This window comes from Rattus norvegicus, chromosome 12 (assembly GCF_021556685.1).
Source record: "Rattus norvegicus strain SHRSP/BbbUtx chromosome 12, alternate assembly SHRSP_T2T, whole genome shotgun sequence".
NCBI classification, from domain to species: domain Eukaryota; kingdom Metazoa; phylum Chordata; class Mammalia; order Rodentia; family Muridae; genus Rattus; species Rattus norvegicus.
The window spans coordinates 24683014-24699754 of NC_141545.1; the positions used below are offsets into that span (position 1 = coordinate 24683014).

A 16741-nucleotide genomic window follows, 5' to 3' on the forward strand; every position below is an offset into this window, starting at 1 on the left:
GCTCTGACACTTGATGTGAAGCATGTGGGGAGGGGTGCCTCTGGATGAGATGTCAGCATCCAGAGAGTAGGAAGAGGAGAAATCTGATTGTCAGGCTGTGGGTTTCAATGAAGACCATGGCCCTTACACCTATCCCAGTGACCTGCACCCTAGACACAGTCTACACTCTCTAAGAAGTGTCAGGAAGGGAAAAGGATGGGGGCTCAGGAGAGAAACTGAGATGGATTGTGGGAGTAAGATATTTATTAACAGTGTCAATAACTCCATGAACAGAGAGAGAACAGCACAGTCAGGGTCTCAGGCCCAGAGACACACAGGAGGTCCATGGTTCCAAGGAGAGCATGTCTGAGTCCCCATGGCAGAAGTGGGAGTTATCCAAGAATGATTTTCACAGGAGAATCCTGCAGCCATGATGACTGACTCCCAGCGAGAAGACATGGAAGGCTGTGGGATGCAGGGTGTGTAATCACCAACAACTACTTTGATGTAAATTCACCTCCCTGATGAGAGATCCTAGCACTGAGGAGCCTGTTAGTTGAGGAATACAAAATTATTTGTTACCAGCATCTGGTGGGCAACAGGAGAGACAGATGACAGATGTCCAGAGTCAGTGTTCTCTGTGTACCATTTGGGTCCGCAGAAATCATTCCCAGGTCACTGGGCTAGGCAGCAGACTCCGTTTCCCACTGAGCTAGCTCACTGGCATGTACTATTTTTCTTCCTTCATGTGTAATTTAAAATACTTCAGGAAAAATCAATTTAGAAAATGTTATGTGCATGATTTATCACCTTGAGCAATCCCCCTAATTTTTAAAGACACAATCTTTCACAGGCCTGGAACTCACCAAGTGTCCTATACTTGGTGTTCAGCCAATCTGTCTCTGCCTGTCTCTTGCTCGACCAGGGCTGGGATTGCAAATTCATGCCACATCCCTGGGTGCAAGCTCCTGATCCATCAAACTCAGGTCCTCCTACCCCTGTGCCATGTGTTTCTGACAGAATCATCGCTCGGGCTCCCTTCCATGCTTCTCATAATGAACTTCCCAGCAGCTCCTCGTCTGTCCCTTGAGATGACAGGCACTCACCTTACTAGAGTTTAGTCTTTATGCTGCTGGCCTGTAGGAGAAGAAATTGTGTCAGTGGGTCAGCCACATTGGTTCTCAATCCTGCCTCTCAGCTGTTCTCTGTATGCAGACAACAGGAGGGGTTGAGGGCATCACACATGTCTGCTACATCCAGGCAGGCACCGGTCTGAGAATCTGCAGGACCTGACACCAGGAATCAGCCTAATTTCTCTACAACACAGCATGTCAGATGACTACTAGTGAACTCACCCATATCCTGTCTCCCTTTCAGTCCTTGTCCCTACTCTAATTTCTTGACACATCTCTGCCTTCTCTGCTCTGCACTCACTGTGTCTCCCTCTTGCCTCCCTGAAACCTTGCTTTCTAGCTGTCCCTCTCAGTGTGGGCTGCTGCATCCTGCAGTTTCAGACTCAGGGATTTAATCCCAGTCAGACTTCTGCGGTCGTTCAGGCTGCTGCTCTTCCACCTCTCAGTTCTACTTACAGGAACACAGGGCAGAGCCTGTCTGAAACAGTGGGATGCACATTTAAATGTTCATTTGTAAACTTCCATTACACTCCACCATCTATGCATCTCTATCCATATCCTGTAGTCCCAACAGTTTTAAGTCAACTCTGACCTCAGTTCACATGTAGGTCTTGTGTTGGGTGTACAAGACATTTGGAGCCCAGTGGCCTGCAGCTTGCTATGTAACTGTACATAGACTTGAACCCCTGATTCCCCTCTCTGGATTTCCCAATGGCTGGAATTTTTTGTCCTCCTCTGTGTCCCCATTTTTATTTCTTAGAGTACCCATGAATATTTGAAGACAAATAATATATTTATACAAAAATGTAATGGGATTTTGAAAAAGAACATTGTATTTTCAAGTGTGTGTGTGTCTGTTTGTGTGTGGTGTATGTGTGTGTTTTGTAGGGACATAACGTATAAAATTTTCCGTTCTGCCAATACGCTTGAATTTAGAGTACTTCTCTAGTCTTTTTGTAAAATGTACTTTGAACAGAGCATAACCACATGTGAATATTTGCAAATGTGAACACTCACATGCTGCTGGAGGACAACCATGGGCATTTTCCTTTAGGAGCTGTCTCTCCTCTCTGGATTGTGAGACAGGTCAGTCATTGGTCGCGCCCAGTAGGTAAGGTGGGCAGAATAGGGAGCCACAAGGATCCTAGTGTATCAGGCTGTCCTAGCATCTGACAACTCTTTTTTTTTTAAATAACTTGAGTATTTCTTATTTACATTTCAATTATTATTCCCCTTCCCGGTTTCCTAACCAACATCCCCCTAACCCTTCCCCCTCCCCTTCGTTATGGGCTTCCCCTCCCCATTACCACTCTCCCCCCAAAAATCACGTTCACTGGGTGTTCAGTCTTGGCAGGACCAAGGGCTTCCCCTTCCACTGGTGCTCTTACTAGGCTATTCATTGCTACCTATGAGGTTAGAGACCAGGCTGACAATTTTTTATATGGCTCCTGGGATGATGCTCATGTGACTGTGGAAAAATCACTTCAACTGAGACACTCCAAGGGGTGTTTCATGATTTCGCTGAGGAGGGTGAGATTTCTAGTGTCCAACTGTTTTGCTTGTTGTAGTGTTAAGTTCTCCATACACATTTCTTTCTCTTTCTGTGTCCATTAATTTCCATTTTAGTTACACATGCCCAAGTCAAAGAGGTGTCTCTACTTATACATATCACTTCCTGTAACAGGTTGTCTGCAAAAGCTGGTCTACCCTCATTTCTTCTACAGCAGACAAACAGTCACCCCTGAGGTTCCTGTGTGCCTACTTGAATTCCCTAGGAGCAGGCACTGTGTTCATCTGCATTTCCTCATCTGATTTCCAGGTGGTCAGGAAGGAAAGCAGGCTCCATGCAGTTCTTGAGGAGTTCAGGCAAATTTCCCTCCTTCTGTTCTCTTTACTGTTCCCTACCCTTCTCCACCTCCCACAGCTAAGAACACTCCCCATGGGGAAGCTCGGGTGAGGCCTCTCCTGGACCACTTACCTTTGCTTCCACCACAGGAAGATCATCCATCCATACAGGGGGATGATGACCACAACTTTGGCCAAGACCATCCCAACCATGGCTCCCAGGTTCAGCAGTGAAGGATTCCTCTGGTCCCTTTTGTCCTCCAGGCCAGCTGTGGGGACTGCAGAGGGGATGATAGAGGGGCTCCCCATGGTAGTATTGAGAGCTGTGGAGAGATGATAAGTGAGAAAATCCTCCCTGAATGAGGTGAGGAATGGGTGAGTGTCACACCTTGTCTCCTCGGTTGGATGTGGGATGCAGAACAGCTGTTAGAAGTTCACACAAGGAAGGGAACACATGCTTAAGGCTGAGGCTCCAGAAGAGTAAGTTCAGATCCACAGTCCCCAACTGTCCTTGCTGTGTGTTCACAAATTTTCATTGGCTCACAGATAACTAAGTTAGAAAAAATACAGCAATTTTTTTTTTGCTTAAATGTATGTAACATACACATATGGTTAGTTCGTAGTGAGTTTGCTGCTTGGACCCAAGAACCTGAGTTTGGTCCCCAATATCAGTACCAAGAACCTGATGAAGTGTGCATGACCCTTGATCCTAGCCCAAGAGACAGAGGCAGGCAGAGCCCTGGGAATGGGCAGGTGACCTGGTCTGTGTGTCTAGTTCCATGTCAAACGGAGCCAAGGGAGCTGTAATTCTAATGCTGAAGAGGTGGAGACAGACGTGTCCCTGTGGCTCACTGGCCTGCCAACCTAGCCTCCATGAAAAATTTAATTAAAGCCAGTGAGAAAGCTTGTCCCCCAAAGTAAGGTGGATGTGACCTTTGGATATCTTCTAGCAACTACATACATAAACATATGTACACACACACACACACACACACACACACACACACACACACATCTGCCTTTACAGATGCACATGTTCATACACACTGAATATGCCAAAATGTGTAAAAGAAAAAACGCAATTTTAGCTTTTTGTGTGCAGCTCTCTCCAGGACACAATACATTCCTTTGCTTGAAACACATAACTGAGATATTTACCTATTTGCCAATTCTATCTCAGGGGTTTTTGACCTGTGCATCATTATCCATCATGGATTACATATCAGGTATCACTCATTTCAGGTATTTCATTGTGATTCATAAAAATAGGATAATTAAAGTTATGAAGTACCAATGATATACTTTTAGGCATGTGGGTCTCCAGAACATGAAGAACGGTATAAAAGATTTGCAGCTTTAGGAAATTAGAGAATGACTAAACTAGACACATACATTAAATGGTTCCTATCTGTCTACCTTCAGGCAGCAGCTATCAAACTCTAGTACAGGTCAACATGGTAGCTGGAGCCTGCACAGGTAACTGTGCTGTACACGTCCTCTCATAGTTTGGCTTAGGACAGTCAGGAGGCACCTCTGCATGTGGTGGCACATGCTCTACTGTCCACAATCAGGAGGCAGAGGCAAGGCAGATCTGTGTGAGTTTGAGACCAGATGGGTCTATATACTGAGTATTGGAAATGCCAGGGCTACAAGTTGAGAAACTGATATAAAATAAATAAACAAGATAGGAAGGAAACAGGAAATAAAGAAGTACTCATATTTAAGAAAGTGGGGGTGTGGGGAGCAACAGAGAAAGGTTGAAGGAAACAATGCAGCAACACACAGGACCCAGATTCTCTTGGTCCCTATGCAGGAACACAAGTCACTACAATGGGCTCAGGGCTCCCAATCCAGGGTACTCCAGTTCCTTCAGCATCAGAGGGGCTGGAGGAATCAGAAGACAGAGCAGCCACATTATGGAAATGGAAACAATTTCTTAATCATGTTCTAATGACTGAAGAGACTGGGGAGAGAAGGTAGGTGTGTCCTGGGGATCTGTGAGGTGAAATGAGGGACTATGGTGACATGTGGCAGTTCCAGTTAGGCCTGAGAACACCAGAACATCCAATGGCTCCTACTATATGTTCTGTGCTGACATTGGAGCTATGTGAGGATGCTGCACATAGGTACCAACTAGAGCCCTGCCATAAAAACAAGAGAGTCGGCTCCATCCTGGAGATTTATATTCACCTTGAGGTCACAGGTGAAAGAGGGCAGGACTGTAGTTAGTTTTGGGACAATAAGGGTGTGAACTATGGGGTACTGAAGCCTCGAGTCCTGTCTGATTCTGTCTGAGCAGAGGATGACAGATATAGGGGCAGCAAAGACTTCTCCCAACTGCAAGGAAAGATGCTGGTGGCAGATGTTTGGGCAGAGCCGAGGGAAAGGAATATGAAAGGAAGCTCAGACATGTGGACCCTGATGTGATATCTAGGGAACCAGGAAGCCACAGGTGTCAAAGCCTGAGTCATGGTGACTCACCATGAATGATGAGATTGGTGCCAGAGATTGACTGCAACGAATTCATGCCTTCTGTTGTTTGCAGAATAACTCGACAGAAGTATGTGGTCTGATCATTGTCCTTCAAGTTCAGGATTCTGAGGACACCAGATGTCTGACCCTGTGTCCAAATCATGATGAGCCGGCCCTTAAAATGCTCATGAAGGAAAGGCCGGGTGGAGTTATAGATGAATTCCCCATGGAAGTGCTTCCATCTCCAGGCTATGCTCATCTGAGGATCCTTGGCCAACTTCCAGGGGAAGTAGAAGGAAAAGGGGATCTCGATGGAGCCACCTTGGACTCCAGAGAGGACATCTGGTTGGTCGACACCAAAGTCATTCTTTTTTTGATATCCTGCTGAGTTCCCTGGGAAGGACAGGGAGAGTCTGAAGCCACTGCAGGGATTTAAAGGACAACCCTGAGCATCCTGAGACTTCATCTGAAGGGAGGGGTGGGACACAGGGCAGGACTGTCCCTATGGCTAGGGAGACAGAAAAAAGAGGGAAGGGTTGGGTTGTGATCACTCTGAGTGTTGATCTCTTGGGGCAGAGAGTCCTGGCTGGTTCCTCTACCAGACACTGTTCACAAGACACCCACTTTTCCCCACCATTCTGTCCCCTCCTCTGGTTCAGTCCCTGCTAATGAGGGCCCCACCACTCACCAGTGTGCAGATATGATGCCGACAACAAAAGAAGGAGAAGCCGAGCCATAGCCAGATTTCTTCCAGGAAGTGAGACCAGCAGGGCCGTCAGGAAGTCGAGGTTGCCCTGTCTAGGGACACTGGGGCACTCAGCAGTCCAGAGAGAATCAGGGTAAATAAAAACACACGCTCAGACATTCTCAAGTGGAAGACTGAGTTGAGCAGGACCATCTCCACCTCCTTGTGGCCAGCAACTTCCTTTACTGATCTGGCTTCTGCTCTTCTGATGTTGCAAAATATCCACCCTTGTGGTTACTGACAACATGACAGGGTTCTTTGCCCAGCCCCCACTCCTGGTTGGGAGACATATCCTAGCCCTTGTCATAGCTAGTTCTCCTCTCTGGTTTGAGCTGGTCTTTCTCTCTCTGACAGTGGCCTAACTCTCCTGTAATTCTGAATGTCAGCCCTACTGAGAAACCAGCTCTCTCCCAGGGGTATTCGGGTACAGATAGCAGTGGTTAAGGGTCAGCGCAGGGTGCAGGCAGAAACTGGAAGTAGTCTATTCCAGATTGCTCATCACTTCCTGTATTCTGAGGGCTCCAGGCAGGTTCCTCTTTGACCAGAAATGTGAGCAGAAGGGGTGTGATGTGCATGAAGCAAAGGATTGTATTCTGCTCTTAACTGAGCTTTACACATATGGCTGTTTCATAGTTCTTTTACACATTCTGGTGTATCCTGTGTGTGTGAACATGTGGATCTGTTACATCAGATGTGTATCTGTGTGTGCATGTGTGTGCATGTGAGTGTGTGTGTGTCTGTGTAAGAATCTGTGTCTGTATGTCTCTTTGGGTGTATGTACCAGTGTGTGTGTGTATGTGTGTGTGTGTGTGTGTATGTGTGTGTGTTTGTGTGTATCTTGTGTGTGTCTATGTATAAGTCTTTCTATAGGTGTGTCTGTGTATCTGAGTTTATGTCTCTCTGTGTGCATCCCTGTATGTGTGTCTATGTCCGTGTGTCTCTGTGTATCTGTCTTTGTGTGCATGCATTGGTTTAGGCATGTTGAGGCTAGAGGAGAGCCTAAGGTCTCATCCTCCTCATTTCTTGGATCAGGCTCTCTCTCACTGACTTCAAGTTTCCCATGGACACTAGATTGACTGGCCAGTGAGCTGGACAGACAAGCCTGTCTGTACTTCCTCAGTCCTAGGATTAGAGCTCACTCAGCTCTGTTTGGTGTGGAACTAGACACATAGACCAGGCTAACTGTCCACTCACAGAGCTCTGCCTGCCTCTGTCACTTTTGTTAAAATTAAAGGTTTTGCTGGTCTCTTTACATGGACACTAGAGATCAAATCTGGTTCCAAGGCCCGAGCAGCAAACTCAGAAATGGGGGTAACAAGGGTTATATGAAACTTTCTGTGTGATAGGTTCTTGAAAGCTTCATTTGCATGAAGAGAAATTCAGTGTGCTTGCTCGACCTGTCCTTATAGCCCAAGAGAAAGATAGACCTGTAATTCAGCCATCTTTTTCCATGACTACCACAAGGGTCTACACCTTGTGGGGTGTAGTATCTGGTTCCAAGTGGTATCTGGTTCCAAGGCCCAAGCCTTGCTTCTTGCTCCTGAATTTGCAGACCTGTCCTAACTCAGCTGGTGTCAGGATAAGATTTTCAGGGTTTGGACACATCTACACCTCAGCCTTGCTCTGAAATAGCTCCCTGAGTTGCCTGAATTTCCGATCCCTCTTTTACTAAAAAGTATCATTAGCTCCATGAGCAAAGAGAGAACAGCACAGTTGGGCTCTCAGGACCAAAGACAGACAGGATGACTTGGGTTCTGAGGACAGGTCATCGAACCCATATGGCAGAAGTGGGGTTATCTTGCTATCCCTGCTCAAGAATGTTTTTCAGAACAGTCCTGCAGCCATGCATGTTCTGATTCACAAGAACATGAATTTGAAGGTGTAGGATGCTGATATGGGTTCACCAATTACTACTTTGATGCACTCTCTTCCCTGGTGAGAGAAACTGGCACCTGGAGGTCTGTTAGCTGGGGACATATAGACAATATCTCACCAGGAGCATGTGAGCAAGCCTGAGAAGCAGAGGACAATTGTCCAAAGTCAGTGTTCTCTGTGTACAATTTGGGTTCCCTGGAATCACACCCAGGTCACTGTGCTAGGCAGCTGATTACATTTCCCAATGACACACACTATTGTTTTTCAATTAATACATAATTCAAAATACTTCACTTCAAATTAATATAGAGTATGACTACTTTATCACCTTGAGAAATTTCCCCTTTCTTAAAAGGGATCTTTCATTAGCCCTGGAACTAATCAATTAGGCTAGAATACATGGATAGCAAAACCATGACTCTGCCTGTCTCTTGCTTGTCCAGAGCTGCAATTACAAATTTAAGGCACTTCCCTGGGTTATAATGTATAAGCTCAGTATCAAACTCAGGTCTTTCTACCCATGTCCCATGCATTTCTGGCTGAATCATCTTTCCTTCTCGCTTGCATGCCTTTCAGGATAAACTTCCCAACGGATCCTCAGCTGCCCCTTGGGATGACTCACCTGTCTGGGGTTTAGTCTTTCCTCTGCTGCCCTGTAGGAGAAGAAACTGTGTGAGTGTGTCAGCCAGACTCGTTCTCAGTCCTGCCTTTCAGCTGTTCTCTGTGGTCAGACAACATGAGGGGCCCAAGACCAGAAAGAGCTCTGCTGCAGCCATCAGGGACAGGTCTGAGAATCAGTAGGTCCCGAAGGTAGCGTTCAGCTGACCTTCTGTACAACACAGCAAATCAAAGGAAAACTCTACTGGTCCACTGACCCATGTCCATCTCCCATCTCCCTTTCCCACCCTCCCCCTCGTCTGACCTCTTGACCCTTTCATGCCTTCTCTGCTCTGCACTCACCAAGTGTCACCATGTCTGCTGCCACCCTGCAGTTTCAGCCTCAGGTTATGGATCCGAGTCAGGCTTCTACTGTCTCTTAGACTGCTGGTCTCCCTCCTCTAAGTTTTTCTACTTAATATTTAACATTGTTAAATGGTATTTGCAAACCCTCTACCATTCATGCATATAGGTCCTTATTGTTTAGTCTTCTAGGTCCCACGGCTTTAAATCCACTATGACCTCAGTCCACACTTGAGTCTTGTAATGTGTGTACAAGGTCTTTGGAGCCTAGTGACCCATGGTGCTATGCAACTGTAGATAACCTTGAACCACTCTGCATTATCCTCCGGCTGAGATTATTGTGTCCCCCTCTGTGTCCCCATTTTTATTTCTTAGAGTAACCATGAATGTTTGAAGACAAATAATTTATTTTTACAGAAATGCATTTGTATTTCAAACAGGAAATTCATTGTATTTTTAGCTATGTGTGTGTGTGTGTGTGTGTGCATGTGTGTTGTCAGAACTTCATGTATAAAATTTGCCATTCTGCAAATATCACTACATTTAAAATATTTCTCCAGTGTTTCTTAAAATTTACTTTAAGAGACACTTGTGTATATTTGCATATGTGCAGACACATGTGGATGGTAGAGGAAAACCTTGACATTGTCCTTTGGGAGACGTTCTCTCATGATTTTGAGACAGGACAGTCATAGTTCTCACCCACAAGGTAAGGCTTACAGCACAGTGATCCCCAGGAATCATAGTGTCTCTGCCTGTCCAAGTATCTGACAACTCTTTATGTGGTTTATGGGATACTCATGTCCCTCTTCGTGGGGCAATCACTTCAACTGAGACCCTGCAATAGGTGTTTCATATTTTTGCTCAAGAGGATTAGATTTCTAGTGTCCAACTCTTTCTCTTGTTGTAGTGATAGGTTCTGCATATAGATTTCTTTCTGTTTATGGGTCTATTACTTTCCATTCTAGTGACACATGCCCAACGAAAAGAGGTGTTACTTTTTATATGTATCAATGCCCTTACCATGTTGTCTGCAAATGCTGGTCTACTCTCAGATATTCCTTAGGAGCCACAGCTCATTCCAGATGTGCAGTCAGCCCCTGAGACTCCTGCATGCCTCCTTGAATTCCTTAGGAGCAGGCTCTGTGTTCATCTGCATTTGTTCCTCTAATTTCCAGGTGGTCAGGAAGGACAACAGGCTTCATAGATGCAGTCCTTGTCAAGTTCAGGCACATTTCACTTATTTTGTTCTCGTTACTGTTCCCTGCACAAGTCTGCCATTCTCCATCTCCCACTGCTGAGAACACTCCCAGTGGGAAGTTCAGATGAGGCCTGTCATGGACCACTTACCTTTGCTTCCACAACAGAAAGATCATCCACCCGTAGATGGGGAAGGTGGCCACAACATTTTGCCATGATCATCCCATCTATGGCTACCAGATTCGGCAGTGAATGATTCATCTGACCTCCTGTGTCCTCCAGACCAGTTGTGAAGACTGCAGAAGAGATGATGTAGGGGATCCTCATGGTGGTGCTGAGTGCTATGGAGAGATGAGAAGTGAGCAGACCTTCCCTGAATGAGGGAGGATGGGTGACTTTCACATCTTGTCTGCTCTGTACGATGTGAAATGGGAAACAGCTGTCAGATGTTGACACAGAACAGGAAACACATCCTTGAGACTGAGACTCAAGGACAGCAAGCTCAAATTCTCAGTTCCCAACTGTCCTGGCTGTGTGTCCACAGATTTTTATTGGGTCACAAATAACTAAGCCAGAGAAATACAGTGAATTTTGATGTAAACTTAAGTAAGTAACTGAATGAACCGTCCACATTCTACTTGAATCTTAGAACCTGAGTTTGATCTTGAATATCCATATGAAGAACCACCTAAACCTTTAATCCCAGCCCAGAGGCAGAAGCAACCAGAACTCTGTGAGCTGACAGCCAGCCTGTCTAGTTCCACACCAAACAGAGCAGAGTAAGCTGTAATCCTAGTACTTTGACGGTGGAATTAGGATTGTCCCTGTGACTCACCGGCCAGGCAACCTAGTGTCCTTGGGGAATTTCAAGGCAGTGAGAGAACCTGGACCAAAATTAAACAGATGAGACCTTAGAATCTCCTCTAGCCTCCACGTGTAGATGAACAAATGTGCACACATATGGGCACACACACACACACACACACACACACACACACACACACAGCTTAATAGACCCAGATGTTCACACATACTATATACAAAGTGCGTATAATAGAAACTATATCATTTAAGCTGTACAAAACAGCTCAGTGCAGGGCAGAGGTCATTCCTTTACTCTACAAACATCATAGACCAGCAGTTCTCAAACAGTATGTAAGTATCTCACTGGGGTACAAAACAGGTATCTGGCATATCAGATATTTACACTATAACTCATAACAGTAGTAAAGTAAGAATTATAAAATAGCACATGATAGTGTTTTGTTTTTGTTTTTGCTTTTGTTTTTGTTTTTGTTTTTGTTTTTTTTTTTTGGTGTCACAACATGAGGAACTGTGTTAAAGTATGGCAGCATTAGGAAAGCTGACTCCGGAAACAGCTATGTTCTCTCTGTCCCGTAAACCCTAAAAACTGTGGTTTGAGTTTGCATTAGGTCAATGTCAGCTGTAGCCTGCACAAATGATGAAACTACAGGTATCCCTCTTGTATGTGGACATTGATGTGATCATAAGCTAATGTTAGCACTTATGAGGCAGATTCAAAACAGATTTATCTGAGTTCCAGGCCAGCCTGTCTACATACTGAGTATAAGGACAGTCGAAATAAATGCTAAGACCCTGCCTTACAAAAACATAAGCACACAAACAAACAACAATGATAACAAGAGCCACTGAGTAAGGTCCTGATAAACACTGACAGCTGAGAGCATCCCCAGGTGCTGTAGGGCCATGTGTAGGACCACACAGTGACTAGGCTTGGCCTCAGGGTTCCATGGGGAGAATGCGGTTACATCTGCTTACAAAGACCACAGGGATCAAAAGACAAAACATCCAAATCATGTAAATGGGGACGTTATACTTGAAGAGTCTGCTGTCTTGTATGAGAGAGGGGAGGGGAAGGGAGGGAAATGGAAAGTTGGAAAACTGAGAGGAGACAGGACAGTAGATAGGGAGAAATGACAAATGTGTCCTGGGGAACAGGGAGGGATAATGAGGGACTGCGGAGACAGATGCAGGTACACGTAGACCAGAATATACCAAAATGATCCAGTGGTACCCACTATATGTTCAGGGTTTAGGTCAAACTGTGTGGAGATGCTGCACACAGGGAACAATTGGAGCTCTGCCACAGGACCAAGAGTGTTAGCCATATTCTGGACACTTTCATGCAACTTGAGGTCATATGGAAAGGTGTACCTGGGGAGGACAGCAGTTGCACTGGGAGGAAAGGTTTGAGATAAGGGGGAGGGCACATGCTGAAGCTCAGGGAGTAGGTGTGGATCTGTCTGAATAGAGAATAACAGACAAGAGCAGAGGAGTCAGGAAAGACTTGTCACGATTATACAGAAAAGATGCTGCTTGAAGAGGTGTTAGCAGGGCCAAGGGAAAGGGATGTGAAAGAAAGCTCAAAGCTGTGGAAGCTGAGGTGACATCTAGAGGAAAGCAAGCTGCAGGTGTCAAAGCCTGAGCCATGGTGGCTTACCATGGACGATGGAGAGTTGGGCCCCAGGAATCGACTGCCATCTCTTCCTATCTTCTGTGGTGCTCAGGCAGATGTTACAGAAGTGTGTGGCCTGGTCATTCTCCCTCAAGTTAAGGATTCTGAGGAGTCCAGATATCTAACTCTTTGTCTAGTTCAGAATGAGCCTGTCCTCGAAGTGCTCATGAATGAAAGGTAGAGTGGAGTTGTAGATGAATTTTCCATGGTAGTCTTTCCATCTCCAGGCTATGCTCATCTGTGGATACTTGGCCAACTCCCAGCAGAAGCAGAAGGAAAAAGGGATCTCAATGGAGCCACCCTGGAATACAGAGAAGAGAGCTGGTTGGTTAATTCCATTGGCATTTTTTCTTCTGTATCCTGCTGAGTTCCCTGGAAAAGACAGGGTGAAGGACAAGTCCAGTGAACTCTTGCTGTCTTTGCCTGCTCCCTCTGGCACAGTTTCCAACTCCCTGGGCTTCTTGGACAGGGACTCTAAAGCTACTCCACTTTCTAAAGGAGTCTTTCTACCTCCCCTCCACCTTCATAATAGACACACACACACACACACACACACACACACACACACATACACACACACACACGCACACACACACACGAGAGACAGAGAGACAGAGACAGACAGAGACAGAGACAGAGAGACATGGACAGATAGTCAAAGACACAGGTAGACAGAGAGAGACACACAGAGAGAACCAGGAACTGAGACACAGAGAGAAAACAAGGCACTGTTCACAGCTGACCAGATTCCACGACCATCCCCAGTCTTCATCCTGAGCAAACATTGCCTCCCTCAGACCAGGCTCAGTGACGCTTCAGACTCCAGTTCTTGACAAGACACCAGGGTTCAGACTCTCTGATTTTATGGGCAAGTTGGTTATTCCATAATAGACAGTGGTGAGAAGGAAAAGGTTCAAGCCTTCCTATTTATTTCTGATGCCTCCCTTTGCAGAAACATCTCTTAGATAACACATACTGCAGGCTCCCCTCATGTAGTACTTAATGTCCTGGATGAAAACTATCCCTCTCTTCCTTGTTCATGTAACACCACCTACCCACATACTTCCTGCTTTCTCTTCCATAGTGACAACACCCAGAGCCCAGATGGAACCCTAAAATACCTCACCCAGACTGGGACCTATAGAAAGTGAAAGAGATGCTAGAGAGGGTGGTGGAAGGACAGTGGCAGGTGATTGTGGGGGAGTGGATTGTGCCACCACAAAGAAAATGTGGTAAGGTTGAAAGGATTAAGCAACCCAGGCAATTATCATAATTGAAAATGGTGTTTGAATCTACTCCCAACCAGATTGCTTGAGGGATGATGAAAGGAACCCTGGTTCCTGTTCAGGAGGCTTGAGGCCTCAGGGACACTGAAAGAAATGGTAGGAGCTTTGCCTGACTCCCAGGACACTTGGACAGTCACTAGCTATAGTCCTCCATATATTTGTGGTTATCAACCCCATAAGAGCAATGCCCCAAGCCTTCCACAGGTAAAGGGCATGAAACAGGTCACATAGGCTCAAGACAGATCTCCATTATAAGGAAGAACCTAAAGGCCTAGCAGCTTAGCAAATGAACCTTTCCTTACCAGACACTTCTCCCTGAAAAAGGTACTTAATCACAGGCCCACCTTGAGAAGTGGGGTAGAGTTTTACTCATCCACTTTCTGCCATGACAATAAATGTCTTAAAACCATGGACCATCTCTTTTCATTGGGATACACCATGGAGAGCTGTAGAGAAACCCTTTGCCTACAGAATCATCATTGAATCTCCCATAGAAGGCCTCTCTGCACTCACAGGCATCTCTACCAGGAAGACAAAACAAGGCCACCAACCTCTAGCCAAGGACTCTCCATACTGCACCAGCTAGCCACAGCTCTCCCTTTTCACCCTCAGCCCTGGGCTAGATCCATCCTATGGACCCCCATTGTGTTCTCTACTCTTCCGTGGCATTACAGCACAAGAGCCTGAGAACCCAAAGGCTCTGACCTCCTTGGAGGCCCGGGGACTCCCGAGCCAGCTCCAGATATGTCCTGCTTCAGACCATGCTTCCCCACACCTACAGTGCTGTACCGCGATTTACCACAGACAACCAGGTGGTAGCCTGTGGTAAGCATGGTCAAATTCCCCCATCCTGCTTCCCAGAGCAGCCCGATCTGTGTCGCAGAGCAGACATGAAACCACATTAATCCTACAATTGCTGTACTGAAACACATGAGCATGAAACCACATTGAGAGGACTATGACAATCTGTCTCAAAGGAGCAATAGACAAAGCCCATCCCCATGCAAATGGGGCATCCCTAACATCTCAAACCAAGCCAATAGAAATCATCTACCTTTAGACCCCATCCCACCGCAATGTATTTATAAGATTGTATCCATAAGGAATAATGAACATAAGTTATTTCACCAAAGTCCCTCTGAGGCTGCTTTATGGGCCCTACCTTGGTGTTTCCCTTTCCACTCGCTGAGCCTTTTAGCCTGCTATAGCAAGAAATTGGTTACACCCTTGGCAGCTGCTCTTAGCCCCTGATTTGGGGATCAGATTTTCCATGGCACCCTTTCTCCCCACCGAGCCTTCCTGCTTGTTGTTGTTAAGAAGTTGTTTATGCCCCTGATTGGGCTCAGGACTTTCCACCACACAGACTTTTCCTGTTTTCCTGGTTAGGGATTTTCACCTGCCTTGTTTTCCATGGCTTTTGCTTCTGGTATATAAGGAGATCTCAGTAAATCCTTGGTGGCACTTGCTGAAAACAGGTGACCCGTGTAAGTGTTTTCTTTCAATCCCGCAGACCTATGCCCGGTATTCACACACTGGCGGTGCAGGCGCTGACAGCTGCTTGTTTTACTGAGCTGTAACACCCTAAGGGAAGAGTATTCTCTCCTGAAGCTTTTGTCACAGGAAGCTGCTACAGCCTACCGCACCACTTCCTGTTCTCATGCCCAAGTTCCTCTAGTACTTTTTCCTACTGTTTCTCTCAGACCAGAGGACATACCTTGTAAACAAGTTTAGCCGGGGCAGAAGTCAACTTCTGCTCCCAGCGTGAACCATAAAGTTCCCTGTAGCAGATCAGAGATCCTGTATCCCTACATGTATTCAATTAAGGATAAGCACCTATGTGTTGAGAATGGTGGCTCTGTGTGAATCATTGCTGTGGGACTATCTATGGTTTTTCACTATTGAACAATGGAAGTGGACATGTGAAGTCACATGACCATTTGAGCAACTGCATTTAGGTCACTTTTCTGTGTGCAGCTGCCTGTGGTGTTGAGATGCAAATGGACAACTATGGATGACTACACAGACCATCATGGCATCTTTCTGTATGAACACATCAGGGATGCTCAGAGAAAACACCACCCCAGCTCCAAAGGTCACCATGCCCATCAGTGCTGCTGAGTTCAACCTCAAGAGGCTTGGGTGACAACCACTGCAGACACAAGGAAAATATTCCAGGACCCTTCACTTTAGGCATAACAGGCCTTGATGACCACTCTATGACCCCAGTTATCTCCATTTAGTCTCATGGGATTGGGGATAATTTTCCAAATGCCTCAGCAAAGGCCCATAAATGATACTCATTTGAGGCTTGTGATTGGTGGACTGGAGTTCATTGGTGCCACACTGCAGCTATGACACACTGTGCTTGAAGGAATTCTATAAAGCATGTGTCAGAATGGAAAGTTTCTGTGTTCTGTTAGGACCTGATCTGCTGACTGTAAAATGTTAAGACAGACTGAACATGGCAAAAAAGAACTGACATAGGAGTCCAGAATATCAACATGGCAGGAAATGAGAAAATTAGTGTGTATAGTTGGGCCTTTGAGGAAAAGCCCAGCATGGGGCTTAAACATGCCTTTGTCTGTCACTGAATGTGAAGCATGGAAGGAGGGGGGTCAAGTTTCTGGATGAGATGGCAGCGTGCATGGAATAAGGGAGAGGGGGACCCTGATTCTCAGGCTGTTATTCTCAATATGGACCCTGGTCCTTGCCCCTGTCCCACTGGCTTGTATCCTGGACAAAGTCTGCC

The 16741-nt window shown here is 46.0% G+C and overlaps 1 protein-coding gene and 1 long non-coding RNA gene across 17 annotated transcripts; both read right to left on the reverse strand.

Moving 5' to 3' along the window:
• Window positions 1-225: 225 nt before the first annotated feature.
• Window positions 226-6310, reverse strand: LOC134478844 (paired immunoglobulin-like type 2 receptor beta-2). 14 transcript variants are annotated; one of them, XM_087579687.1, is made up of 5 exons: window positions 6118-6310; window positions 5439-5813; window positions 3091-3280; window positions 1086-1116; window positions 226-444 (listed from the first exon to the last, which is right to left on the reverse strand). In XM_087579687.1, the coding sequence occupies exons 1-4, from the start codon at window positions 6164-6166 to the stop codon at window positions 1104-1106; spliced, it is 627 nt and encodes a 208-aa protein (XP_087435813.1). In that variant the 5' UTR covers window positions 6167-6310; the 3' UTR covers window positions 226-444; window positions 1086-1103. The 14 variants fall into 14 exon arrangements, with proteins under 14 accessions (XP_087435813.1, XP_087435812.1, XP_087435810.1 ...); XM_087579686.1 differs by having other exon boundaries at window positions 226-528; XM_087579684.1 differs by having other exon boundaries at window positions 5439-5822.
• On the reverse strand, window positions 6295-15633 carry LOC148002249 (uncharacterized). Of its 3 annotated transcripts, none has more exons than XR_015634701.1 (5): window positions 15393-15633; window positions 12692-13007; window positions 10360-10550; window positions 8672-8702; window positions 6295-6379 (listed from the first exon to the last, which is right to left on the reverse strand). It is a non-coding gene; the product is annotated as an uncharacterized LOC148002249 (long non-coding RNA). The 3 variants fall into 3 exon arrangements; XR_015634702.1 differs by lacking the exon at window positions 6295-6379 and adding an exon at window positions 10033-10224 and having other exon boundaries at window positions 8140-8702; XR_015634703.1 differs by lacking the exons at window positions 6295-6379; window positions 15393-15633 and adding an exon at window positions 13450-13783.
• Window positions 15634-16741: the final 1108 nt, after the last annotated feature.

Coding starts and splice junctions, on each gene's coding strand:
- LOC134478844 (XM_087579680.1), bottom strand. CDS start 6,166: ATGGCTCGGCTTCTCCTTCTTTTGTTGTCGGCATCATATCTGCACACT. Junction 3,281..5,438: donor CACCAATCTCATCATTCATG/GTGAGTCACCAT, acceptor ATCTCTCCACAG/CTCTCAATACTACCATGGGG. Junction 529..3,090: donor TTCCTGTGGTGGAAGCAAAG/GTAAGTGGTCCA, acceptor CTCAACTAACAG/GCTCCTCAGTGCTAGGATCT.